At 50.1% G+C, this 26998-nt stretch overlaps 1 protein-coding gene across 1 annotated transcript; it reads left to right on the top strand.

The window, feature by feature from the left end:
• Positions 1-26998, top strand: KCNAB3 (potassium voltage-gated channel subfamily A regulatory beta subunit 3). The gene is given in 15 exon segments (XM_032237538.1): positions 1-251; positions 4992-5035; positions 5720-5757; positions 7428-7507; positions 11831-11872; positions 12568-12612; positions 13038-13090; positions 14279-14365; positions 20495-20579; positions 20687-20789; positions 20791-20840; positions 21919-21986; positions 23457-23582; positions 25182-25270; positions 26856-26998. Coding segments are annotated over 15 exon segments (1251 nt in total). The 3' UTR covers positions 26946-26998.

Here is a 26998-nt window from a genome sequence, read left to right on the forward strand (position 1 = left end):
ATGCAGATCTCCATCGCTTGCACCGAGCAGAACCTGCGGAGCCGCAGCAGCGATGACCGGCTGTGCGGGGGCGGCGGGCGGGCGGCCACGGCGGGCGGGGGTCCCGGCCAGGGGAACAACGGCGCTTTCCAAGCCCCGGGCAAGGGGACCCGGCTGGCGGGGGGAGTCCGGGCGTCCGGGCAAACCCTGCCCCACCAGCTCGCCTTCCTCCTGCGGGAGTCCACCGGGCGAGCCACCGGCATGAACTATCGGTAAGCGGGCTTCTGGAGGTGGGCGGAGGAAGGTTGTTGCGGAGGAATGGTGCCGGACTACAAAGCCCATCGCCCGCGCGAGACTCGACCAGCGGCAGGTGATGCTGAAGGTTGAAGTCTGTGCTTGTGGGGGGGAGGTTGATTAGAGCGGGCGGGGGAGGGTCGAGCAGTAATGCGCCTCTCCTCCCTAAGGGAACACCCCTCCCCAAGAGTGCCGGACTACAAAGCCCATTGGCCGCTCAGGACTCGACCAGCGGCCAGTGATGCTGAAGGTTGAAATCTGTGCTTGTGGAGGGAGAGGGTGTTCATTAGGGCGGGCGGGGGAGGGTCGAGCTGGGGAACACCCTTCCCCAAGGGTGCCGGACTACAAAGCCTATCAGCTGGGTAGAACTTGATCAGCAGCCGGTGATGCTGAAGGTTGAAATCTGTGCTTGCTAGAGAGAGAGGAGAGTTGATTAGGGTGGGCGGGGGAGGGTCGAGCTGGGGAACACCCTTCCCCCCCCCAAGGGATGCCAGACTACAAAGCCCATCAGCTACACAGGACTCAACCAGCAGCCAGTGATGCTGAAGGTTGAAGTCTGTTCTTGTGGGGCGGAGAGGTTTGATTAGGGTAGGCAGAGGGGCGGTCGAGCTGGAGAACACCTCTCCCCAAGGACTACAAAGCCCATTGGCCACGCAGGACTTGACCAGCGGCCGATCATGCTGAAGGTTGGAGTCTGTGTTTGTGGGAATCAGGGGGCTGATTACATCAGGCAGGTCGAGCTGTAATGAGCCCCCCCTCCCCAAGGGAACACCCCTCCCCAAGAGTGCCGGACTACAAAACCCATTGGCCATGCCCAGAGGTCATTGATGCTGAAGGTTGAAGTCTGTTCTTGGGGGCAGGGGGGAGTTTGATTAGAGCAGGCTGGGGAACATCCGTCTCCAAAGGGGCCGGACTACAAATCCCATCAGCCATGCAGGACTTGACCGGCAGCTGGTGATGCTGAAGTTTGGAGTCTGTGCCTGTGGGGGCGGGAGGGGGGTTGATTACATTGGGGTGGGGGGGGGCTCAAGCTGTAATGAGCCCCCGCACTACCCAAGGAAACACCCCTCCCCAAGGGTAGCGGACTACAAAGCCCATTGGCCGTGCAGGACTCGACCACCGGCCGGTGATGCTGAAGGTTGCACAGACTAAGATCCAGGGGAGGGAGAGAAGTGAGCGGGGAGGGATGGGACCGTGCGGACGAGTCCTCAAGGGGATGCAGGACTACATATCCCATTGGCCACTGAGTACCTGCCAAACTGAGCTTTTGCAGTCTCATTGGGGGGGGCCTTAAAGTGGGAAGAAGGGAGCCGTGTTGCTCCAGTCACGGGGGGGGGGATGCTGCCTGACTACAAACCCCATCAGCCACGCAATGAAAAGATTGCAGTGGAAGATTGTGGGGAGGGGGCGTCCCATCGTCTGCTGGGACGGAGGTTGGCGGCGATGGGTTTTCAAGGGGGGAGGGAGATGGAGACCAGTATGAGTAAAGGGGGGGGGGGCAGGCGGGTGCTGTGTTCCAGTCCGCCGAATTTCTGGGACACTTTAACAGCAGGGAAAGAGGGGGGGGTGTTGTGTGCCCCCTTGTCAGAGGGCGGGGGGGGGGAGACAGGGGGACGAGGAAGGAATGAAAGTGGTTTCTTATTTTTTGGACAATTTGGGGAGGGGGTCATGGAGTGACCGTCACAATTCTGGGGTTCGTACTTTCTAGAATAGGCATTAAAAAGGGGCCGACTCCCCCAAAATAGAAACCCACGTGAATCCTCCCAGATGCTGCCTAGCAAAGGAGCCCATACGGATATTTCAGAAGGGGAAAACATTCTCCAGGAGTCCCAAAGGGTCCTTGCAAACCCCCCCCAAAAAATAACCCCCCACATTCTTCCCAGCTTCCCCTCCAATTTTCCAAATCCCTCCCGCTTCATTTTTGCCATTTTAATTCAAGTTAGATGGAGGATGAATCTGAAAGTTAATTGACTCCTTTTAAGAAGGCATAGAGAAAAAAATCGGGGTTCTTGCAGATGGGGGGCGTGGGGGGGGGAAGAATGATGCAAGACTTTGGGGGTCCCCCTGTAAAAAGAAGGGGGCTGGAAGGGGTTGGGAAACCCCCCTTACATTTCCCCTAAGTGTTGTTTAACTTGGACAGCTGGTGGGGAAAAAAAACCACCACTTTTTCCCAATCAGGTATGAAATCCAGATGGACTAAGTTTCAGCCTGCCCTGTGAAAGAGGCAGCGAAGGGTGTGGGTGTGTTTGTGCGTCCTTGTGTGTCTGTGTGTGTTTGTGTTCGAAAAGGGTCCAAGTTTGCTTTCTGCTCCATTCCAAAGAAAAGACTTCCCTTCACAGAAATAATCTGCGTGCCCCAAAGAATATTTATAAGGAAGCTTTGCGGGCTGCAAAGCGGTGGCGAGATTGTGTCCTTGTGTGTGTGTGTGTGTGTGTGTGTGTGTGTGTGTGTGTGTATCTAAAAGAGTCCAGGTTTGCCTTCTGCTCCATTCCAAAGGAAAGATTTCCCTTCGCAGACAAAAACCTGCGTGCCCCAAAGAATATGAATATTCTTTGCGGGCTGCAAAGGTGTGGTGAGATTGTGTCCTTTTGTGTTGTGTGTGTGTGTTTGCGAGAGGTGCAAATGGGGTGAGGAAAAGGAGGATGGGCACCTCTAAAAGGATTAAGAGGCAGGTGGCATTATGCCAGGAGAACAGAGGATAACGCTTGGAGGTGGGTTCGAATCAGGCCCGGGGGGGGGGGGAATTTGGGGGCTGGCCAGCCACTGTTCCAGCTGGGAGATCCAACTCCCTCCTGCTCCCCCCTCCCCCAAATCAGATCCTTCTTGGGATCTGGCTCGCTTCCAAACCCCCTTCCCAATCCTAGCGGTACGTTGCTAATCCAGGCGGGCAGATTAAAATCCAGGGCGGACAAACTTTTGACGTAGGTCACCACGTTGGGCTCGGGGGGTGGAGTAGGGACGGGGGTGGGCAGGGCCCACGTCCAGCAGATGGGGCAGATGATGGTCGCTTCCCGGAACCTGCCAGCGAGATCCAAACCCAACCGAGAGCCTGAGACTCGCTCAACGTCCTGCAAACGTCTCGTCTCGTTTCTCTTAAAGACGGAAGAGAGCGGACGGTGGGGGGGGGAGAAATGGGATTTAATGTCGGGCCCACATTTAAATCCCCAGCCGTGATCTGTGGGCTGTTGTCCCCCCCTCCTTTTTCAGAGGATTAATATATGTTGGAAATAGCTGCCCACATGAAACTGGGGTGGTTCGTGGCCTGTTTTCCTCCCAGCAATTAGAAGCGGGGAGTGACTCGCTTCTCAAACCAGCATCTATTTTTAACTTTGTTATTGCTCAAAAGGGTAACTCCCTAATCCGATGGGTGAGAGAGGGAGAGAGAGAGAGAGAGAGAGTCACCCTGGGCACTAAGCAGGGAGGAACACGGCCCAGAAGGAGCAGCCGCGGCTTTCCAGAGGGGGGCAGAAACTTGGGAAGAGCGGATTCCGTCGTTTGTGGTCACCGCGTATTCCTGGTTTGTCCATCCCCAAACTGATGGAAACACGGCTTGTTCACCAATGGAGGGTTTTTCTGGCCTGCATTTTCTCCTCTAAATGTGTTGGACTACAACTCCCAGCATGCTGGGCAGCGCCTGAACACTGTTGCATAGTGTATGGGAGCAGGGGGGACGGCACAATGTACTTCCAAGAAAGCGGACGTGAAACATAATTGTTGCGTTGGTGGAGAACACCTCGCACCGGAAAACAGGGACCTTGTATAGGTAGTCCTCGACTTATGACCGTTCATTTAGTGACCATTGAAAGCTATAACTGAAAAAAAGGGACAGGATCATTTTCACACTTATGACGGTTGTGGCTACCCCAAGGTCATGTGATCAAAATTCAGAGGCTTGGCCATTGACTCATATTTATAGATGTTGCAGCGTCCCGCGGTCACGCGATCCCCCTTTTGCGACCTTCTGACGAGCAATAGCCATTGGGGAAGCCAGATTCACTTAACGACTGTGTCACTAACGTAGCAACTGCAGTGATTCCCTTAAGAAATAAAAAGCCAAGGAAAAAATGGGACCGCATTCACTTAACAGATGACTCTCTTAGCAACAGAAATTTGGGGCTCAATCGTGGTCGTAAATTGAGAACTACCTGCAATGGCATGTGCAAAATATCTGGGGGGGGGGACAGGAAGAGCTGAGGACGAGGCAAGAAGCAGGTAAGAGGCAGCTGCGCCCACAGAAGGAATGAGGACATGGGAAGAAGCCATCTTGGAAGACACTCTCACTAGTGTCTTAGACTGTAAAGCGCGTGGGGGGGGGGGGGGAGATGCACTTCCAGCCTTGTAAGATTCGGCTGATGTAACCTTACGATAAAGTAGAATTTGTACATCCGGGTGTTTTTCCTATCCCTCCCAAGACTGACATCACTCCTGAAAGTATGTTTCCCCCCCCCCCTCTTACTTTTACAGCTGAAGAAACTTGGGAGGGTGCCTTCCCAAGTCTCTACTCTATTGCTATTCTTTTTTGCCACGTCCACCTTCCTTCTGAGGGCTCAGCTGCCTCTTCTCTCGCTTCATCGGCAGGTCTTCTTCCTGCCTCCCAAGGCCATTTCCACAGACCCCGACAGACCACCGTTGCCACTCCCCCAGGGCCCAAAGGCTTAACTGGAAGTTGCTCCCCCCCCACCCCAATTTCACCTTCCTGTTTTCCCTCCCCTTTTCAGGAACCTTGGGAAGTCTGGTCTGCGCGTCTCCTGTCTTGGCCTCGGTGAGTTTCCCTGAGTTGGGTGGGCTTCGGTAGTAGAGAATACTCCTGAAGGGTGGTAGGTTCCCTCAAGTTTGAGAAACTTTCTTGAGTGTGTTCGTTGCTTCCTCCTTCGTTGCTTCCTCCTTCGCCAATCGGATTCCTGGCCCGCCCCGGAGTCTGTAGCCAGATGGTTCAATGTTCAGGAGACTATAAGGTATACCAGGGGGTCTCCAACCGTGGCAACTTTAAGGCTTGTGGACTTCAATTTCCAGAATTCCCCAGCCAGCTGCCGAGGTCCCTTCCAATTCTCTTCGATCTCTTATTCTATTAATTAACCAGTGGAACAAAAAGGGGTGCGAGAAGGTGCACACACACACACCGCAGCCCATTTTTGGTCCCAGGGACTTGAGGGGGGTGACACATATGTGCTGTGGGAGGGCACATGCAGGGGGTGGGGGGTCACGTATGCATGCACAGAGCATTGCATTATGGGTGTGGCCGTGGGCGCGTTTTCATGCACGGGTACGCGATTTTGGCATACGAGCAGAAAACAGTTAGCCATCACTGTTATATAGGGTCACCTGCTTGAGCAGGGGGCTGGACTTGAGGACCTCCGAGGCCCCTTCCGACTGTTGTTAATCTTAGCAGGAGGAGCGAGCGACTCAATCGATCATCCTATTTCAAAAGCCTGTATTTCCCTCCTAGGTACTTGGGTGACGTTTGGATCCCAGATCTCCGATGAGGTGAGTCTCAAACTTCGCCCGCTTAATCCAGGGGTGGGTTCCGGCTTCTTCTACTGCCGGTTCACTCAGGGACACACTTCGGGCGCTTCACGTGCATATGCAGTAGTAAAAAAAATTGCTTCCGCACATGCAGAAGCAAAAAACAAGATGCCGCCACCGATATAACCAGTTCAGGGGCGTGGCCCGGCGAGATATTACCTACTCAGCCGTACCATACCGTACCGGTTCGGAACCCACCTCTGCCGCCTATTTGTTTCGGGATTGCGGAGGAAAGATGTAACGGCCAAAAGGACAGGAAGGAGATCTGGCCACCAAGGTAGTGGACAGAGGAGAGGGTCTCCAGACCCAGCCAAGAACATAACAGGAGAAAAAAAAACATCTCAGTGAAACTCTCGTTCCGATAACCATACAGCGCATTCAGTCCTGCAAGATTCCTTAACTACGACCATTAAAAACAAACCTGGTTTCTATAAATTGGGGTTTTTACTCTGGTCTACCTTGTTGGGATCTTGCAGCAGGGAGATTCCCAGAGGAATCTATTTTGATTTGACGGAATTAAGAAAAATTAAAGTTGTGTGGGCTACACACTCCAGATCCTCTCCTCGCCCTTCGCTGAATTTCTTCTGGTTTTCCTAAAATGGGGTGTCAGAACTGGACACGATATCAGACTGGATCAGTGTTTCTCAAAAGCTGGCAATGTTTAACATGGGTGGACTTCAACTCCCAGAATTCCCCAGCCAGCCGAATAGGGTAACTTTCTTAATAGACGGTAGGTATGCAGTAAGCGTAATATATCTTCACTTCAGCAAAGTGAGAAGAAAAAAGATGGCTGGGGAATTCTGGGAGTTGACGTCCATAGGTCTTAAATCAGGGATCTCCAACTTTGGCCACTAAGACTTGTGGACTTCAACTCCCAGAATTCCTCAACCAGCCATGTAGGGTAACTTTCTTAATAGACGGTGGGTATGCAGTAAGTGTAATATATCTTCACTTCAGCAAAGTGGGGAAAAAAGAGCTGGCTGGGGAATTCTGGGAGTTGAAGTCCACAGGTCTTAAATCAGGGGTCTCCAATCTTGGTCACTTTAAGCCTGGAGGATTTCAACTCCCAGAATTCCCCAGCCAGCTTTATAGGGTAACTTTCTTAATAGACAGTGGGTATGCAGGAAGCGTAATCTATCTTAACTTCAGCAAAGTGTGGCGGGGGGAAAGAGCTGGCTGGGGAATTCTGGGGAGTTGAAGTCCACCCATCTTAAAAGTTGCGGAGGTTGCTGACCTCCGTGTTGGCTGGGGAATTCTGGGAGTCGAAGTCCAAACATGTTAAAGTTCCGAGCTTTTCTTTTTAAAAAGAGATGTAGATTGACCTCAGCTTCCCCTCCAAGTCTCAAAATTGAAAAGACCCCCCCCTTCCTAGCACACGCGTGCGCGCGGACACACACACACACAAACACAGAGTTGTATTCCCCTGAAAGCCAAGATAGATAGAAAAGTTTCTAAGGGTTTCCCCCCCTCCTCCTTCTGATTAATTAACAGGCAGGAGTTGAGCGGTTGGTGGCACAAGAGTAGCTTTGTGTGTGTGGTGTGTGTGTGTGTAGAGTGAAGCCTCTCAGATTTAAAAAGCCCCCTTCCTCTTTCTCAAAACCTCCCTCCCCCTTTTCTTTTTCTGCTTCTAGGTGGCTGAAAACGTGCTCACCATCGCTTACGAAAACGGGGTCAACCTCTTTGACACGGCCGAAGTTTACGCTTCTGGCAAGTAGGTTGGGCTGTCGCCACCCTTGGCTTTTTTGGGGAGGGGGGGAGAAAATGAGGAGGGGACAGATGGACAGGATCCAGAGTGTTTGCAGACTGAGCTGCAGCTGCGTCACCTGGGCCGGGAAGAAATTCAACAGGCGTAGATTCTCTTTTAATTGGGAGATTGGGGGCAGTAAGGCTGTGCGGTTTGCCGTCCAGCACGTTCTGCCCAGAATCGAATAGGGGGTTGGACTAGAGGACCTCTGAGGTCCCTTCCAGCCCTGGGATTCTGCGTTCTGCATTCTCTCCTGATCCAGAGAGAAAAAGGAATATTTCTCCGTTGCAAAAGGAACTGAATTGTCTAGGCCAGGGATCAGCAAAAACTGCGGCTCCGGAGCCGCATGTGGCTCTTTTGTTTCTCTGCTGCGGCTCCCTGTCACCAATCAGCTCCACCATTGATAGGGCTTTCGGTTAGGACAGGTAGAGGAAAATGGACGCCGGACTATGATGGGGGAAGCGGACTTCCCGTCGGCTGCAGAATTGAACTGGGGGGGCTTCCGGTGAGGACATTTGTGGCTCTTAGAGTGTACCGTTGCCGAGGTCCCTTAGTTCTCGTTGGCATGGCCAAGGGGCACCTCAACCGCAGCCCCCCACCTGGACGCCACCCAGCCCTGAGCCCACCCCACTCTGTGCCTGTCCTGCCAAGCATCTCAATTGAATCATCAAAGTAAAAAAAGATAAAATCTTTGAACTCCCCCTGTGGCTGTTCTGTGCATTAGGGGAGATCTATCAAACAGCCCCACACGGCGTTTCACAGGCCTGTCCAGCTGTGCAGGCACTCTGCACGGATGGGGGGGGGGAATTCTATGCTCAGAAGCCCACTTATGCACCGTGCGCGGAGGGGGGACATTGGCTTTTTCCATGCTCAAAAACCTTCTTGCCCTCTGCAGGGAGAAAAAGGCGCTTTGTCCATGCTCAGAGACCCTCTTGGCCTCTTTGCGGGGAGAAAAAAGGCATTTTTCCTACGCTCAGGGCCCCCCTGGAGCATTTTGCAGAGAGAGAAAGGCGCTTTCCCCCATGCTCAGAAAACCTCATTGGCTGCTTTGGCAGGGAGAGGTTTTTTTTCCATGCTCAGAAACGGTCTGGCGGGTTTTTTTGCAGGGGGAAAGGGATGCTTTTCTTGCATGCTCAGGAGCCCTCTTCTCTTCTAACCGCTCTGTTCTAATCCAGATGCTTATCCCTGCTGGAGCCGTCCTTCCTTTCTATGAGACGGCCCCTCGGTGGTTTTTTTTTCCCCCTTCTCCTCGCCTGTCAGCTTCGCAAGCCAAGCATTGGCTGGGAGCGTTTCCCTCTCGAATGGAGCCAGTTTCGGAGTCGGTGACACGATTCTGTCATTCTGGATTTGGGGGATCGGTCCAAACGATGTTGTGTGTGTGTGTGTGTGTGTGTGTGAGAGAGAGAGAGAGAGAGAGAGAGAGAATAAAGAGAGAAAGAAAGAGGGAGGAGACAGAGAAAGAAAAAGAAAAAGAAAGAGGAAGAGAGGAGAGAAAAAAGAGAAAGAGATAGAGAAAAGACAAAAGAAAAAGAGAGAAAGAGAAAAAGAAAGGATAGAAAAAGAGAAAAGAGAGAGAAAGAAAAGAAAAGAGAAGAAAGAGATCAAGAAAGAGAGAGAAGAGAAAGAGAAAAAGAGAAAAGAGAAGTGAAAGAAAGAAGAGAAGAGAAAGAAAGAGAAAGAGAAAAGAGAGAGAAAGAAAGAAAGAGAGAAGAGAAAGAGAAAGAGAAAGAAGGGAAGAAAGAAAAGACAGAGAAATAGAAAGAAGAGGGAGAGAAAGAGAAAGAGAGAAAGAGAAAGAGAGGAAAGAGAAGAAAAAAGAGAAAAAGAGGAAGAGAAAAAAAGGGGAGAGAAAAGAAGAAAAAGAGGAAGAAAGATCAAGAAAGAGAGAGGGAGAAAGAGAGAAAGAGAAAAAAGAAAGAAGTGAAAGAAAAGAAGAGAAAGAAGAAGAGAGAGAAGAAGAGAACAAGAAAAAAGAAAGGGAAAGAAAGAAAGAAAGAAAAAGACAGGGAAAGAGAAAGAAGTGGGAGAGAATGAGTGAAAAAGAGAAAGAAAAAAGAAGAGAAGAAAGGGAGAAAAAGAAAGAGATAGAGAAGAAAATGAGCGAGAGAGAGAGAAAAGAGAAAGAAAATGAGAGAGAAACTGTGAAAGAAAGAGAAAAAGGAAGGAAGAGATCAAGAAAGAGAGAAAGAAAAAGAAAAAGAGAGAGGGAGAAAGAGAGAAAGAAAGAGAGAGAGAAAAAGAGGAAGAAAGAGAGAAAGAAAGAGAAACATTTTTTTTCCAAGGATGATGGAAAACTTAGAAGGGGTGAATTCAGGTGGAGCTGAACTGCGCACAATCACATCAGCAACAAGCAGACAGATGGGCCTTTGCACAAATCGCAGCCCACAGGGCACACACAAACATACACACACATACACACAACACAATTGTGCACTTGCACACACACAAACACACACACCAATGCACAAACGGGCCTCGCTCAACCGGAAGGCTTATTATGGGATTGGCATTTCAGCCCGCTTCGCAATTGCTGCAAAAAACATCGTGTTGTAAGAGGAGAGTTGTGTTCCTTTGCCGTGCTAAAACAACAACAACAACCAAAACACGAAGGCTTCCATCCCGGAATCAAATCGGTTGTCGGAAAAGGAGCTTCCACCCCAGTTCCTCCTGACTAAGACAAGAGTCGGAAGGCACCTCGGAGGTCATCTAGTCCAGGCCCCCTGCTTGGGCAGAAAGACAGTGGGGGGTCAATCGTGGGGGTGGGGGAAAGAGAGAGATTATGTAGGGCTTTCTTGGTTTGTGTGTGTGTTGTTGTTGTTGTGGTTGTTGTTTCTGGAAACAACACACAATTTCCCAACACAGTGGCTGAACAAGGAAGCAAGCATCTTGGGAGGTGGAAAGGACACCAAGCAATAGTCTTACAGCCGTGAAAAAACTCAAGAGGGGAAGGTGAAAAGGGGGAGGGGGACGTCAACGGTGGGGAGGGGCGGTAAAGGAGGGTGGAATGATATTTCCATGCCGAGGACTCTGTGTGTGTGTGTGTGTGTGTGTGTGTGTGTGTGTGTGTGTGTGTGTGTGTGTTACATCTGGGCTGCTGATCAGGCCGACTTCAGTGAAGGAGAAGTTGTGTAGCTGAAGGGGGAAAGGAGAGCGAGGGTCCTCGAGGGTCTCGGAGCTGGGCGTTTTTCTTGCAGACCCTGAATAGGAAGGAAGAGCAGAGCCCACTCCTTACTAGCATGGATGATGTACCTAGTTTGGTCATGAAACGTCTGCAAGGAAGCAGTCAAGGCTCAGAGAGCACCAAGGGACACCCCCCCCCCAGTCCGTTTCCTCCTCCTTTTCCTTATTTCCTTCCTCCTTTCCCCGCTTTCCAAGTGGGAAAATGTGGATCTTATTGTAGCCCCTCCGTCCCTCGGAAAGCCGTCAGCGATAAAGAGCTGCTGAAAGTCCCTGCCTTTGAATCGGGTTGATTCTTTTTCCTTCCTTCTTTCCTTCCTTCCCTCCTTTTCCTCCCCTCCCCTTCCCTCTCACCTCCCTTCCTTCCGTTTTCCTCTTCTCTCTCTCACTCCTTCTCATCATCCCCCCGTTTTATTCCTCCCTTCCTTCCCTCGTCTCCCTCCCTCCTTTCCCTCTCTCCCTCCCTCATCATCCATTTCCTCCCTTCCTTCTTTCCCTCCCCTCTTGTCTTCTCCCCCTCCCTTCCTTTCCTCCCTTCTCCCCTCACTCCCCCTCCTTTTTCCCTCTCTCCTTCCTCATTACAGATCCCTTTTTTTCTTTCCTTCTTTCTTCCTTCTTTCTTTCCTTCTTCCTTCCTTCCTTCTTCCTTCCTCCTTCTCTCCCTCCCTCCTCATGATCATGCCCTGTTTTATTCCTTCCTTCCTTCCTCTCCCTCCCTCCCTTCTTTCCTTTGCCTCCTCTTCCTCCCTCAATCATCCCGTTTCCTCCCTCCCCTTCCTTATTTTCTTACTTCTTCCTCCTCCCTCCCTCTTCTCCCCTCCCTCCCTTCCTTTCCTCCCTTCCCCCCTCACTCTCCCCCTCCTTTTGCTCTCTCTCCCTTCCTCATTATCATCCCATTTTTTCCTTCTTCCCTCTCACGTCTTCTCATGATCCCTGTTTATTTCTTCCTATCCTCTCCCTCCCTCCTTTTCCTTTTTCCCCCCTCTCCCTGCCTCATCATTCTTTTTCTCCCTTCCACCCTCCCTCCTTTCTTTCCTCCTCCTCTTTATAATTGCTTACTTCTTTCTTTCCTCTTTTCTATATCCTTCCTTCTACCTTTTCTCTCTTCCAGAGCAGAGAAACTTTGGGGAATATCTTGAAGAGCAAAGGATGGAGGTAGGCACACACCCCCACACCGCCTCGGTCCCTGCTGGCAGATGGTACCCATGATGCCCCCCCCCAAATAACCAGATTGACAGTTGGGTCCCTTCCTGGAAGGGCAGAGGCTGAGAGTGGGTGGGGCTTTGAGGTCACTGAAGGGGCGGAGTCTCAGCATCTGGATCCGTGGCTAATTTAGGAGGATTCCTCTTCATTCTTCCTATCTTCACTGAAACCTTTTGAAAAATTGCAATACAGCTTGTCCTCAACTTGCGACCACAGTGGAGCCCGATGCTTATCTGCTAAGGGAGATTGGACGTTAAGAGGCTCCATTTCACGACCTTCCTTTTCCACCGCTCTTAAGCAAATCCCTGCTGTTGTTAAGCGTGTCACATGGTCGTTAAGTGAATCCAGATCCCCCCTGGACTTGGCTTGGTGGAAACGGATCACCTGGGGGACCTTGCCACCGTCATAATATGAGTCCGTCGCCAAGTGTCTTTGAGTTTCCACTCATGGGCATTTGACCTCGTATGCGTGTGTTGTGTGCGTGGGGGGGGGGGGAAACAGTCCTATGTCCCTTTTCTCAGGGACGTAACTTCGCAGTCGCTAAATGAAACGTCATAAGTCGAGGACTGCCTGCATTTCTGGTTGTGGGGGTTTCTGCCTGATGATTTTTCCTCTTTTGACTTATTTTTTTTGCTTTCCTTTCGCAGGCGTTCCAGCTACGTGGTCACCACCAAAATCTACTGGGGAGGCCAGTAAGTGGGCCGAGGAGGAAACTGGGAGGAAATGGGGGCTCCATTGTGCAGTGGGAAGCAGGGAGGGACCCTACACATACCCCACCCCAGTCTCCCCAAATGGCTCCTCTGCAGGAAAATCAGATTTTTCCCCCTTCTTCAGTCTCGCCTTTTCCAAAGTGGCTTCCGATGGCATTGGACTACAAGGACCATCCTCCCCGGCCAGTGTGACACTGGTGTGTTGGGGGGAGAGAAATGCCTGGCTGTGGTTTTTTTATTGTGATGCTGTGGAAAAACAGACCTGACACCCCCCTCCCACAGGACTTTTTCTGGGTGCCCCCCCCCAAAAAATCTACTGCCCTTTGGGGAATGGGGGGTGGTGGGAGGGGCAGCTGGGCCTGGAGGTGACCTTAAACCTCTTTTTTCCCCTTTTCTTTTCTTCAAAGGGCGGAGACCGAAAGGGGCTTGTCGCGGAAACACATCATTGAGGTGAGAAGGGGTGGAGGGGCAGGGGAGTGGGGAAAAGGGGGGGAGGGGGCTGGAGGTTGAGGCCTGGATGGGAGCTGAGGTCTCAAGGGAGGGGAGAGGGGGGGACAATTCATGGAAAGGGGGATCAGCTTAAGTATGAGAGGGAGGAGAGAGGTGAGGGAAATAGATAGAGGAAGAGAGAAGTGAAATAGAAGGGAGAGGAAGGAGGGAAGGAAAAAAAGATGAGAGGGAGAGAAGGAAAGGAAGGAAGGAAAAGAGAGAAGGAGGGAGGGGAAGGGAGGAGGAAGGGAGGTAAGAAGGAAGGAAAAAGATGAGCGGGAGGGAGAGGAAGGAAGGAAAAGAAGAGGGAGAGGAAGGAAGGAAAAAAGATGAGAGGGAGAGGAAGGAAAGGAAAGGAAGGAAAAAGAAGAGAATGAGGGAGAGGAAGGGAGGGAGGAAGGAAGGAAGGAAGAAAGGAAGGAAGGAAAAATATGAGCAGGCTGAGAGGAAACAAGAAAGGAAGGAAAAAGAAGAGGGAGGGGAGAGGGAGGGAAAGGAGGGAAGGAAGGGAATGGAGGAAGGGAAAAAGATGAGAGGGAGAGGAAGATAGGAAGGAAGGAAAAAGATGAGAGGGAAGGAGAGGGAGGAAGGAAGGAGAAAAATAGATATGGAGGGAGAGAAATAGAAGGACGAAAGGTGAAAAATATATAAGAGGAAGGGAGGGAGGGAGAAGAGAAATAGAAGGGAATGGAAGGAAGGAAGGAGAAAAATAGATATGGAGGGAGAGAGAATAGAAGGAAGAAAGGTGAAAAATATATGAGAGGAAGGGAGGAAGGTAGAAGAGAAATAGAAGGGAGAGGAAGGAGTGGAGGAAAGAAAGGAGAAAAATAGATAAGAGAAAGGGGAGGGAAAGAGAAATAGAAGGGAGAGGAAGGAAGGGAGGGTGAGTGGATGGATGGAAGGAGGATTAAGTACGGAGGAAGGGTGGATGGAAGGGATGGATGAGCAGATGAAATGATGGAGGGATGGAAGTGATGAAGGATGAGTGAAGGATGGATTAAGGGACAGAAGGATGGAGGGATGGGTAGGTAGAAGAGCGAATGGATAGATGGAAGGATGGACTATGAGCTCCTCAATGGTGACCCCCTCCCCAGCTCCATCATCCCCAGCCCTCCCACTTGGCAATTCTAATCCAAATGTCTCCCCCCCCATTTCCCAGGGCTCAAAGGCTCCCTGCAGAGACTCCAGCTGGGCTACGTGGACATCGTCTTCGCGAACCGCATGGATGGTAACAGCCCCATGGAAGGTGGGTTGCCTTGATTCCTCTCTTCTCATCTTCTCCCCACCGCCCTCTATCTTTAGGGGTCAGGATTAAGGGACCCCCCGTTTCCCAGCCTTCCCATTTTGAGGAAGAGCTGCCTCCCGTGTCTACCTGGAAGAAAATACCTTTTGACCACTTGCCAGAATAATCTCGCCATGATTATTAAAAAAAAAAAACATTTAACGATTGTCTCTCTACGACAGGAGTCTCCAACTTGGCAACTTTTAAGACTTTTGGACTTCAACTCCCAGAATTCCCCAGCCAGCTCTTTTTTCCCCCTCACTTTGCTGAAGTCAAGATATATTATGTTTACTGCATACCCACCGTCTATTAAGAAGTTACCCTATGCTAAGGTGACCGGACCGTCCCGCTTTTGGCGGGACAGTCACGGTTTTTCAAAATTTGTCCCGTGTCCCGCGGCATGTTCAAAAAGTCCCGATTTTCCAAAAGAAAGAAAGACACCGAATCATCAATTTTAAAAAGGACGCCGTTAAAAAAAAGTTTTTATTTCTCTGAAGTGTCGTTCTCGATGTGGCCTTTAGAGGGCATTGGTTTCCCTCCCTCCGCTCGGCTTGCTCGCAAGGCTCCCTCCCCTCCTGCGCGTGTGCGCACTGACGCGCGGCGTTTTTGCGACAGCCGTCCGGCGGCCTTGGGCAGGGGGGGCTTTCTAGCGTGGCAGCGTGGCGAGGAGGAGGCTCGGTCGTTGGAAGCTCCTCAAAAGCACGGCGGAGGAGGAGGTGGCGGCAGGGGTAACGCTTCATGGTTTAACAGCCCTCTTTTTTTTACAGCTCAGGTGCTCCAAGCCCACCCACCCCCGGTCAATGGTGTCCCACTTTACCCATCTTAAAATCTGGTCACTTTACCCTATGCGGCTGGCTGGGGAATTCTGGGAGTCAGAGGTCTCAATCGTGGCAACTTTAAGACTGGTAGACTGAAACTCCCAGAATTCCCCAGCCAGCTGCATAGGATAACTTTCTTCATAGATGGTGGGTATGCAGTAAGCATAATATATCTTGACTTCAGAAAAGTGAAAAAAAGAATAAGAGCTGGCTGGGGAATTCTGAGAGGTGAAATCCAAAAGTCTTAATCAGGGGTCTCCAAACTTGGCCACTTTAAGACTCGGTGGACTTCAACTCCCAGAATTCCCCAGCCAGCTGCATAGGATAACTTTCTTAATAGATGGTGGATATGCAGTAAGTGTAATATATCTTCACTTCAGCAAAGTGGGGAAAAAAGAGCTGGCTGGGGAATTCTGGGAGTTGAAGTCCACAGGTCTTAAATCAGGGTATCCAACTTTGGCCACTAGACTTGTGGACTTCAACTCCCAGAATTCCCCAGCTAGGGTAACTTTCTTAATAGACGGTGGGTATGCAGGAAGCGTAATATATCTTGGCAAAGTAGAAGAAAGAGCTGGCTGGGGAATTCTGGGAGTTGAAGTCCACAAATCTTCAAGTTGCCAAGTTTGAGACCTCTGCTCTAGGAAAACAACACAACCGACAACACACAGAGGCGCATACAAACACACACACACACACACACACACACACACACAACCGTGTTCCTCCGTCAATATAAACACTTTGGATCTTCGGCAGAGGCAGAGTTTTAAACAAATATTCCAGAGACAATATTTTGCAGTAGTAAAAAAAAAAACACAGTCAAGATGTGGCAACAGTGGCAGCCATCTTGACTTTTCTTGACCACATCTTGTACATCTGTCTCCTCCGATGCTGCTTTCTTTCAAGGGAATAACATGCAGAAAAAAGATAAGAAATAGGAAAGGCAAGGGCTTCGTGGCAAAGGAAGAAAGAAGAAAGGGAAAGGGGGCTAGATCTGCGACTTATGACAGGTCCTCGCACTTAACGACCATCCCCAGGGTCACGTTATCAAAATTGGGAGGCTGGTATCTAACGATAGGTCCCGGCATCCCCATTTATACCTCCTGGGCCGGAAGCCAGATGTGCTTAACAAAAAACGTACGGTTGCTTAACGACTGCCCCGACACGCTTAAACAACCGTCGGGAATGGTCGTAAAATCAGACATGACTCCCTTAATGTGCAGAGGACGTTTTTCCCTAGTGAAGGCAACGGCTTCTGTTCCCCTGCTTTTATCTAGGGTGGGGGGTGCAGGGGAAGGGGTGAGCTGCCCCAGGGGCCTGTATGACACCCCAGACCCAAATTCTGTGCCCAGCCAACCAGGCTTGGCTTTGAAAACTCCAGCCCGTCTCACTGGTTTTCCTCCTTCCTCCAGAGGGCGACCTGAATTTCCGAGTGTTCTTGCTGGAAGGTATTATAGATCCCCCTCCCTGTGAGCCCCCTCCCAATTTCCTGCTTCTCTCTTGTCTCTCGCACACCCGGACCTCTCAAGCCTTTAGAAAGGGGAGGGGCACCAACAAAAAACCACCTACAATGTTAGGTGTATAGATCAGTCTTTCTCGGCCTCTGTCCCTTTAAGACGGGTGGACTTCAGCCCCAGAATTCATAGCCAGCTGGAGAATTCTGGGAGTTTGAAGTCCACCCGTCTTAAAGGGACAGAGGCTGGCGGAATACAAGTCTGCAGGGGCTTTTAAATCTGCATTTTCCCCCAGAGCGAATGACATTTTCGGGGTGGGGGGGAATTGTGTGAGGCTAATTGTCCTCGTCACGCTTCCAGTGAGGAGACCCCAGGTTTTAGGGGGGGCTAGTTAGATGGGGGTCTTTTGGGGTTGCCTCTCAATGTGGATTTCCCACCACTTTTAGTCGAAAGGGGTTTAAATTCAATGGGTCAGATTTAATGTGTTAGATTTCCATCCCAGCCAGCTATTTTGAAAAGTGCCCGATTTCTATTTTTTTATTTACTTGTCTGCTGTCTGAATTCATGCTGAATCTAAGGTAACTGGAATAGAGCAGAGCAGAGTAGAGTAAAATAGACTAGAATAGAAAATATGGATGGAATGGAATGGAATAATAGAATAGAATAGAATAAAATAGAATAGAAAATATGGAATGGAATAATTGGAATGGAATGGAATGGAATAGAATAGAATAGAAAATATCGAATGGAATGGAATAAATAGAATAGAATAGAAAATATTGAATGGAATAGAATAAAATAGAATAGAAAATAGGAAATGGAATGGAATAGAATAGAATAGAATAGAAAATATGGAATGGAATGGAGTAGAGTACAATAGAATAGAATAGAAAATAGAATAGGATTCAGAATAAAATAGAGAATAGAATAGAGAATAGAAATTAGAATAGAATAGAATAGAGAGGAATGGAGTATAGAACAGAATAGACTATAGAATAGAATAGAATATAGAGAATAGAAATTAGAATAGAATAGAATAAAATAGGATAGAATAGAATAGAGTTGGAAGGGACCTTGGAGGTCTTCTAGTCCAACCCCGTAAACCATTTCAGACAAATGGTTGTCCAATCGCTTCTGAAAAACTTCTAGTATTGAGGAAAGACCGTCGTACTATAATTAGGGCTTTAGGGTGCATTCAAAAAAATCAAAATGGGAGACATGAGTGAGGCCAAACCTATTCCTGTTTCACCAGCTTCGCTGTTACGTAAGTCGAGGACTACCTGCGGTAGAATCTGGCTTGAGAGGTCTCTCCTGCCTTTTCCTCTTGTCTTGAACCCAGAACTCCTCTTGGCTGCCCATAATAGCCTCCTAACACTAACCAGCCCTACTCTCTAACCCAGGGGTTGGCAACCCGCGGCTCTGGAGCCGCATGTGGCTCTTTTATCCCTCTGCTGCGGCTCCCTGTCGCCGGTCGGCTCCACAATTGATAGGGCTTTCGGTTAGGACAGGTAGAGGAAAAAGGATGCCGTGCTAGGAGGAGACTCTATGGTGGGGGAACCGGACTTCCTGTCGGCTCCAGAATTGAACTTCCGGTCGGCTTCCGGTTAGGACATTTGCGGCTCTTTTGAGTGTTTAAGGTTGCTGACCCCTGCTCTAACCCCTTAATTCACTGTTTCTCAATCTTGGCCCCTTTTAGACAGGTGGACTTCAACTCCCAGAATTCCCCAGCCTGCTTACAACACTGGTTATGGGAGGGTTTGCTCCTGCCTTTTTGCTTGCCTACAATAGCCTCCTAACTCTAACCAGCCCTAGTCTCTAACCCCTTAATTCACTTAATTCACCCATCTTGTCCCCTTTAAGACGAGTGGACTTCAACTCCCAACATGGCTGGCTGGGGAATTCTGGGAGTTGAGTCCACCCGTCTTAAAGGGACCAGGGCAGAGAAAGCGTGTTTTCCCAAGGAGGAAAAACCCGACTGACTTAGTGGGGCTTACTTCCACCTTACTCCTCTAGGTTTTATTCTCGCCGTACTTTTGCGTAGGAAGCAGACGTGTGTATGGTGTAGTTGCAAGCTTTGTGTCCCTCCCCACCCCATCCGAAATTGTGTGTGGCTTGTGCTGCCAACGACAACAAGAGATACCTCCGGTTTAGCTGCTGCCTATCGTTTTCCGCCACTATTTCAATAACCTGATTGCAAAAACGTTATTTCCCCGAAAATAAGACCTCCCTGAAAATCTTATTTTCTTATGTCTTATTTCGGGGGAAACACGGTACCTTCTTGTGAAATAAATACAGTTACTCCTCCGCTTACAACAATTCTCTTAGTGACCATTCCAAGTTACGACGGCCCTGAAAAATATGTACTTACGAGCCTTTTTTTTTTCACCGTTACTTACGACCTTGCCAAGCATCTGCATAATGCAATCAAATTCTGGCCTCCAATTCATATTTATGACAGTTTGCAGTGTCCTGCGATCCTCTTTTGCGACCTTCCGATGAGCCGACGTCAATAGGGAAGCCAAATTCGCTTAACGACCGGGGGGACTCGCTTGGGATTCGCTTGACAGGAGCGGATAGCACTGTTGCCAAATTCACTTAAGAAATGCTTAGCGACAGTAATTTGGGTTTCCATGTGGTTGTAAGTGGAGGACTGCCGGTAATAAATGAAAAACCAGTAAAAAAAAATATAACCCTGTTGTATTTTAGGGTTAAAATCAAGCGGTGATTAAAGATGGAAGAGTTTAAAAGAATTGGCAGCTGGGCAAACCTTTTAATCTCAGGTTTTTTTTTAAAAAAATAATGGACTCACCCACATTTTGCCCTGTTCTTTGCGAAGATTTCTTTGAAATGTATTTCACACTTCCTTCACCACTTTCTCGATTTTCCTGAAGGAAAAAATGATTAAAAAGAGGTGGTGATGATTATTCCTTATGGAAAGTGATTGAGAAAGAACCCTCTGGCCCATTTTTCAGTGAGGGGGGTGCTAAACTGAAAATCAAAAGTGGCAATGGATGTATGCATTATTTGCATTAAACTCAGGTGTGTTCGGGTGTGTTCGGACCGGTGCACAGAACTGGTAATGGAAATTGTGGTTGGGCCCATGGGCCCACCCCACCCCGGCTGCCCCAGCTCTGTGACATCTATTGAGCACATTTTCAAGGCAAAGCGCATGCTGCGGAAGGCAACCACATGTGTGGTGCGAGGAGGCGGAGTCTTTTGTTTACACGACCTGTGGAATTCCTTTCATTCACAGTCAGCAAGGCTTAGCAAATAGTCTTTCAGAGGAATGTTTATCCACACGAACCTTATCTCGCTTGGCGAGCTGCCAGAGAGCTAGTTTCCAAATGCTGGGCAAGGCCTAATTTGGCGCAGAGTCTCGTATAGTCACAATATAACTTTCCACTCTTGAACCAACCGAAGGAACGGATTGTTTCCTGCAAAAGCCCCCCCCCCCGTTTCCTGTGGGAGGGGCCAATCACCTCCATGTGTGTTTTTACTCCCAAATCAACCCTGCTTTCTCAGTTCTTGTCTTCTGCAGCTCTTGCGCGCACTGGGAAGAGGCTCCAGCTGTTCCTCTGCCTCGCTGCTGTCTAGCTCCCTCTCTGCCTCTGACGCAGAGCCCTCGTCTCAGCTTTCCTCAGCCCCAGGACTGGCCCATGTTCCTCCTCCAACCTCCTCACTGTCCGGCTCTGCTCCTGCCGGCGGGCCACAACTTGTTTTTCTGAATACGAAAACTCCTCATCTTTGAAACGCGAGGAAGAAACAGAGGGAGAAGGTACTTCAGTGCTGATCTCTCTTATATTTTCATTTTTTCCCTCCAGAGATTGTCCGAGCCATGACGTACGTGATCAATCAAGGCATGGCCATGTACTGGGGGACTTCTCGCTGGAGCGCCATGGGATTATGGTAATTCTGACTTTTTGGGGGGGAGGGGGAACGGTAGAGAAGTTGGTTCCTCTCTTTTCCCCCCACCCCTAATCTCTTCTCCCCCCCCCTTTCTTCTCTGCAATGTAGGAAGCCTACTCGGTGGCCCGGCAATTCAACCTCATCCCTCCTGTGTGCGAACAGGCGGAATATCATATGTTCCAGAGAGAAAAGGTGGAGACCCAGCTTCCAGGAGTTGTATCACAAGATAGGTATGAAGGAAGAAGGAAAAAGGGCTTGGGGTGGAGGAGGGGGTCTCAGGAAGGGACCTATTTTCCCCTCCTGCATGATAACGTTCTTCCTTGTCCTCCTCTCCATCTATTCATTGCAACCCTGCTTTGACCTAGATTAGTGGCTTTCTAACTTGGCCACTTAAGACTTGTGGACTTCAACTCCCAGAATTCCCCAGCCAGACATGTAGGGTAACTTTCTTAATAGATGGTGGGTATGCAGTAAGCGTAATATACCTTGATTTCAGCCAGGGGGCGGGGGAAGAGCTGTCTGGGGACTTCTGGAAGTCCACAAGTCTTAAACATGAGGTCTCCAAACTTGGCCACTTTAAGACCTGTGGACTTCAACTCCCAGAATTCCCCAGCCAGTCATGTAGGGTAACTTTCTTAATAAATGGTGGGTATGCAGTAATATATCTTGACTTCATTCAGCAAAGTGAAACAAAGAGCTGGCTGGGGAATTCTGGGAGTTGAAGTACACCAGTCGTAAAACAAGGGTCTCCAACCTTGGTCACTTAGACTTGTGGACTTCAACTCCCAGAATTCCCCAGCCGTCACATAGGGTAACCTTCTTAATAGACGTGGGTATGCAGTAAATGTAATATAGCTTGACTTCATTCAGCAAAATAAAAAAAAAAGAGCTGGCTGTGGAATTCTGGGAATTTGAAGCCCACCCATCTTAAAAGTTGCTGAGGTTACTAACCTCCATGTTGATTGGGAATTCTGGGAGTTGAAGTCCGCCCACCTTACAGTTGTCAGAGTTGGGAAACGCTGACCTAGAAATGAACACATAAGGAGTTAAGTTGTGTTTTTATGGGTTTTTCCCTACCTAAAAGACAAACCATGATTCCTAAACACAGCACATTGCAGAAGTGAAGGTGGCTTATATTTGCACAAGGTTAAGGGGCTAAGCACCCAATCAGCTGATGCTTGAAGAATCTGAAGGTCCTTTGCTTTAAGGTCAAAGTAAGCTTGAGGGAAGCTGTGGTGATACCTGAAAATTCAGTGAGAGGAGAAGAGGAACTGTTGTCCGTCCTGACCCCCACCTGCTCCATTTACCTTCTTCAGGTGTAGGAGCCATACTTGGTCCTCCCGCTGGCGTGTGGACTCATCACGGGAAAATATGAAGAATGTGTGCCGGAGAAACTGCCGGGCAGCCATGAAAGGTAGGATCCCAACTGTTCTTGACCGCCGAAATGCAGCACAATCTCAAATTGAATTATTGCCGCTGTCAAAACATGCGTGACCCGACAAAAGCGCGCACGACAAAAGTACGGTGACAAAACCGTGTCGCTAAAACCGCGACGTCATCAATGCGCTGACAACAGTGCACCGACAACAGCATGTCGACAGAAGGGCGATTTAAGGGCAATTTAAGTTAAGGTAAGCGCGTCGACAGAAGGGCGATTTAAGGGTGATTTAAGTAAGGTAAGGGTTAGGTTTAGGTTTAGGGTTAGCGTTACGTTTAGGGTTAGGTTTAGGGTTAGGTTTAGCGTTACGTTTAGGGTTAGGGTTAGGTTTAGTTCACAGCGCGCTTCTGTTGCCGCGCTGTTGTCAGCGCGATTCAGCGCTCATTCGTCGGCGCGGTTTAGAACTCGCGGTTTCGTCACCGTGGTTTAGTCGGGCGCGGTTTTGTCAGTCAGCCTTTGTCAGTGAACCCAAAACGTGTAATATTAAATATACATTCCCCTTTTTTCGGGTAGGCCTAAGAAAAATAATTAATTAAGGATGATGCCTAAGAAAAATAATTCTTATAATGTTTTCATCCAGATATATTTTTGCTTTTGGACATGTCCGCCACATGTGGTTGTATGTTCCCCGAAATTGGTTACCGTATTTTTGGGAGTATAAAATGCACTTTTCCCCTCAAAAAAGAGGCTGAAAATCTGGGTGCGCCTTATACACTGAATACAGCATTTTTCGCCTGCTGAAACCCCGCCCCCTTCACTAAAATGGCCATGCATAGCCTTTAGGAGGCTTCCAGAGTTGCTTCTGGGGGCTGGGGAGGGCAAAAATGAGCAAAGAATGGGCCATTTTTTGTTCAGTTTGCTCCCCCCAGCCTCAGGAGCACTCTATAAGCCTCCTAAAGGTTGTGCATGCCCTTTTTTTTGACAAAAAAACGGGCCCGTTTTAGCGAAAAACTGGCCGTGTTTTGCAATATTTTTGCCCCCGTCCCCGCCCCAGGAGCACTCTACAAGCCTCCTAAAGGCTACGCATGCCCTTTTTTTGAAAGAAAAAAAAACAACAGGCCCGTTTCTTGGGAGGTCTGCAGAGTGCAAAAACGTTTATTTTTTAATTTGCCTCTTCAAAAGCTTGGGTGCGTCTTATACTCCGAAAAATACAGCACATTTAACGGATGTGTTTTTAAACATTTTGGCTAGCCTTGCCGGTGGTAAGTGCCGCCTTGTGAAAACCCCTCTTAAGCTCTCCTTCCCCCTACCCCAAGTTCTGTCTTCGGCCGAGCCTTCAGCATAGCTCCAGGTCTCACAACTTATTTATTAATGTCGAAGGTCCCTGAAGGGAGGCTGGGAGCGCTTTGCTCCGAACAGATGCTCGGCGGGCTAAGCGAGGTTCATGGCTTGCTGGTCCATGAGGACCTTCGGTGACGGTCTTGGCCCTCTCCTCCTCTTTCAGGGCTACCAGTGGCTGAAGGAGAAGCTGCAGAGCGAAGATGGGAAGAAGCAGCAAAGCAAGGTGAAAGCATTGCAACCCATCGCTGAACGCCTGGGCTGTACCGTGGCGCAGCTGGCTATTGGTGAGGACGCTGGAGGGTGTGTGTGTGTGTGTGTGTGTGCATGTCTTTTTGTAACGGCACCCTAAGGCAGGCATCGTCCCTCCCTATCAGGGGATTCAGGCAAGGCCTTCTGTGTGAGGCTCCCACGTAAGAGGAATGTGGCCCAGACCTAGTTTTTTCAGGGTAACCCCTCCAGCAGCCAAATCAGAGGAGGCAGCGTGGGAGTCAGGGTCAGCATCCAAAGGGGAAGAGGGAATGGAGCTGGCAGAGAGATGGAGAGACAGAGGCGGAGCCTGGGCTGTCCGTCAGTCTTCAGATGGAGAGTCAACAGCTCCTAACCCTAACCCTAACCCCTAAACCCAAACCCTAACCCTAGAGGTGGCTGATGAGGAAGAGGAGGAACAGCTGGGTCCAGTGCCTGACGCGTGGATGAGCAGAAGACAGAGGAGAGGAGAACAGTGGAAATCTATGGGCCGGTCCCTTGGGACGGAAGAGCCACTGCTGCTAGCGAAGCCCTCCCCAGCTGGGGATAAAGGCAGGGGCAGGGAGAGAAATAGATGAGGCAGACTCATCTTCCAGCCTGAGAGACTTGTTAGCCTGTGGTGAGAAAGAAACTTTTTGCCGGCATTCCTACTAAGAGAATCTTTTGAGTTCCCTTCCGAGGGTTTGTCGTATTCGGGGAGCTGGCTCAGAACACGGATTACCTTCCGCGGCCATTTTGATCATTGTGTTTCTCAACGGTTGGGCGGGGATTCTTTGCACGGAGTTTCAGTTGCTCCGACATCGGAGGTTTTTCAGAAGAGACGGGACAGCCATTTGTCTGAAATGGTAGAGGGTCTCCTGCTTGGGCAGGGGGTTGGACTAGAGGACCTCCAAGGTCCCTCCCAAGGGCTATTTGGAGAAGGAGAATCTCCTGCTTGGGCAGGGGGTTGGACTAGAGGACCTCCAAGGTCCCTCCCAAGGGCTATTTGGAGAAGGAGAATCTCCTGCTTGGGCAGGGGGTTGGACTAGAGGACCTCCAAGGTCCCTCCCAAGGGCTATTTGGAGAAGGAGAATCTCCTGCTTGAGCAGGGGGTTGGACTAGAGGACCTCCAAGGTCCCTCCCAAGGGCTATTTGGAGAAGGAGAAGGAGAGTCTCCTGCTTGGGCAGGGGGTTGGACTAGAGGACCTCCAAGGTCCCTCCCAAGGGCTATTTGGAGAAGGAGAAGGAGGGTCTCCTGCTTGGGCAAGGGGTTGGACTAGAGGACCTCCAAGGTCCCTTCCACCAAACCAGAGAAGTGGAAAACAGGTCAGAATGGTGATTCCAAAGAGCATCCGAGATGAGGTGTGAACAGATATGATTATATCAGAAACGTATATTTCCCTCCGGCTTCTGATGCTTTGGCTGTGACCCTCTTGCGTTGAGAAATCAGGGCAGCCCCTGGAGCAGATTCACAGCAAGCGGGGAGGGGGGGGACCTGCAGAAAGCTGTCCCTGAACGCACCAGAGATGAGAGGCAATGATCACACTCCCACCCACGCGCAAGCACCAATTTTAGAAAGGTGGGGAGAAGAGGCTAAACCTGTTCCTTTCTGACCTATTTCGGGGTGGGGTGGGGTGGGAATCCTATCTTCCCAACAGCCTGGTGTCTTCGCTCAGAAGGGGTCAGTTCCGTGCTCCTGGGGGTCTCTAGTGCCGAGCAGCTCATCGAGAACCTGGGATCCATTCAGGTGAGGAGGAGGAGGAGGAGGAGGAGGAGGAGGAGGAGGAGGAGGAGGAGGAGGAGGAGGAGGAGAGGTCCTTGGTGCTCTCTGAGCTTGGTAGTATTTTGCAGACGTTTTGTGACCCAGCTAGGTAACACTATCAATGCTAGGAGGGAGTGGTATGTGTGAAAAGGAGGAGGAGGAGGAGGGGGGGGGGCTGTGAGGTCCTTGGTGCTCTCAGCTGAGTTTTCTTGCAGACATTTCATGACCCAACTAAGTAACATCATCAGTGCTAGAAGGGAGCAGGGTTTGCAGACAGGAGGAGGAAGAGGAAGAAGGGGGAGGAAGAAGACGAGGAGGAAGGGGGGGGAGGAGGAGGAGTGAGGTCCTTGGTGCTCCCTGAGCTTGGTAGTTTTTTTGAGACATTTTATGACCCACCTAGGTAACACTATCAGTGCTAGAAGGGAGTGGGGTTTATGAGAAAGAGGAGGGGGAGGAGGACTGTGAGGTTCTTGGTGCTCTCTGAGCTGAGCTTTTTTGTGACCCCGCTAGGTAACACTATCAGTGGAGGGAGTGGGGTTTGTGGAGATGGGAAGGGAAAGAGGAGGAGACCAGAGATCTGGTGACCAGTCACTCAGTGGGGGAGGGGGCTGCATTTAACCCCATCAAGGGGGAGGCTCTGGGTGAGGGCAGCCCCCCCCCCCGCTATCTATGTTTTCAATTCACCTGAGGTTTTTCCCACCAAGCAAGGTGGTTTGAATGCAGACGGGTAAAAAAGCTGGGGGGGGGGGGGGGAACCAGCAGCTTCCAATCATCCATGGAGCCCCCCCCAATAGAGAAATTCAACGTAAGGGGGCTGCAACCTTGGGGGTTCCAGCAGGTGGGAGGAAGGAAGCTTACTCATTCCTCCCTTTTTTCCTCCCTCCCTCCCTATTTATTTTACTTCCTCTTGTCCTTTCTCTTCCTCCCTCTTGTCCTCCCTCTTTTCCTTCCTTCCTTCCTTCCTAATTCCTTTACTCTCTCGTCCTTTCTGTTCCTCCTCCCTCTTGTCCCTCCTTCCCTCCTCCCCCTTTTCCGTCCTCCCTCCCTCCCTTCCTTCTGCCCTCTCTCCTTTCTTCCCTCTTTATCTTTCCTTCCTTCCCTTACCCATTCCTCCCTTTTTTCCTCCCTCCCTAGTTATTTTACTTCCTCTTGTCCTTTCTCTTCCTCCCTCCCTCTTGCCCTCCCTCCCTCTTTTCCTTCTTTCCTTCCTTCCCTATTTCCTGTCTTCGGTACTCTTTGGTGCTTGGTTGTTTTCGTGCAGATGTTTCTTCACCCAAACTAGATAACATCATCCGTGACATTTTAAGACAGTGGTTCCCAAACTTGGCAACTTTAAGACTTGTGGACTTCAACTCCCAGCCAGGGAGCTCTGCTGGCTGGAGAATTCTGGGAGTTGAAGTCCACAAGTCTTAAAGTTGCCAAGTTTGGGAACCACTGTTTTAAGAGACCCTACCTCAAGTCACCCGAGAAGGCAGCCGTAACAATTACAGATATGACGCTGGGGGGTGTAGGAGGGCATGCACCACATTTTTCATGCTGACAACCCCCTCCCCTCTTCCTCCTCCGACAGGTCCTCACCCAGCTGACCCCTCAAGTCATCCAGGAAATCGACGCCATACTGGGGAACAAGCCCAACGCCAAGAAGGAGTCCCGGGCGTAGGAGGGCCGGCGTGCGGCCCCACCAGACTTGCCTCCCTCCTGCTCCTCCGTGGA

The sequence above is a fragment of the Thamnophis elegans genome, chromosome Z (genome assembly GCF_009769535.1).
Source record: "Thamnophis elegans isolate rThaEle1 chromosome Z, rThaEle1.pri, whole genome shotgun sequence".
NCBI lineage: Eukaryota > Metazoa > Chordata > Lepidosauria > Squamata > Colubridae > Thamnophis > Thamnophis elegans.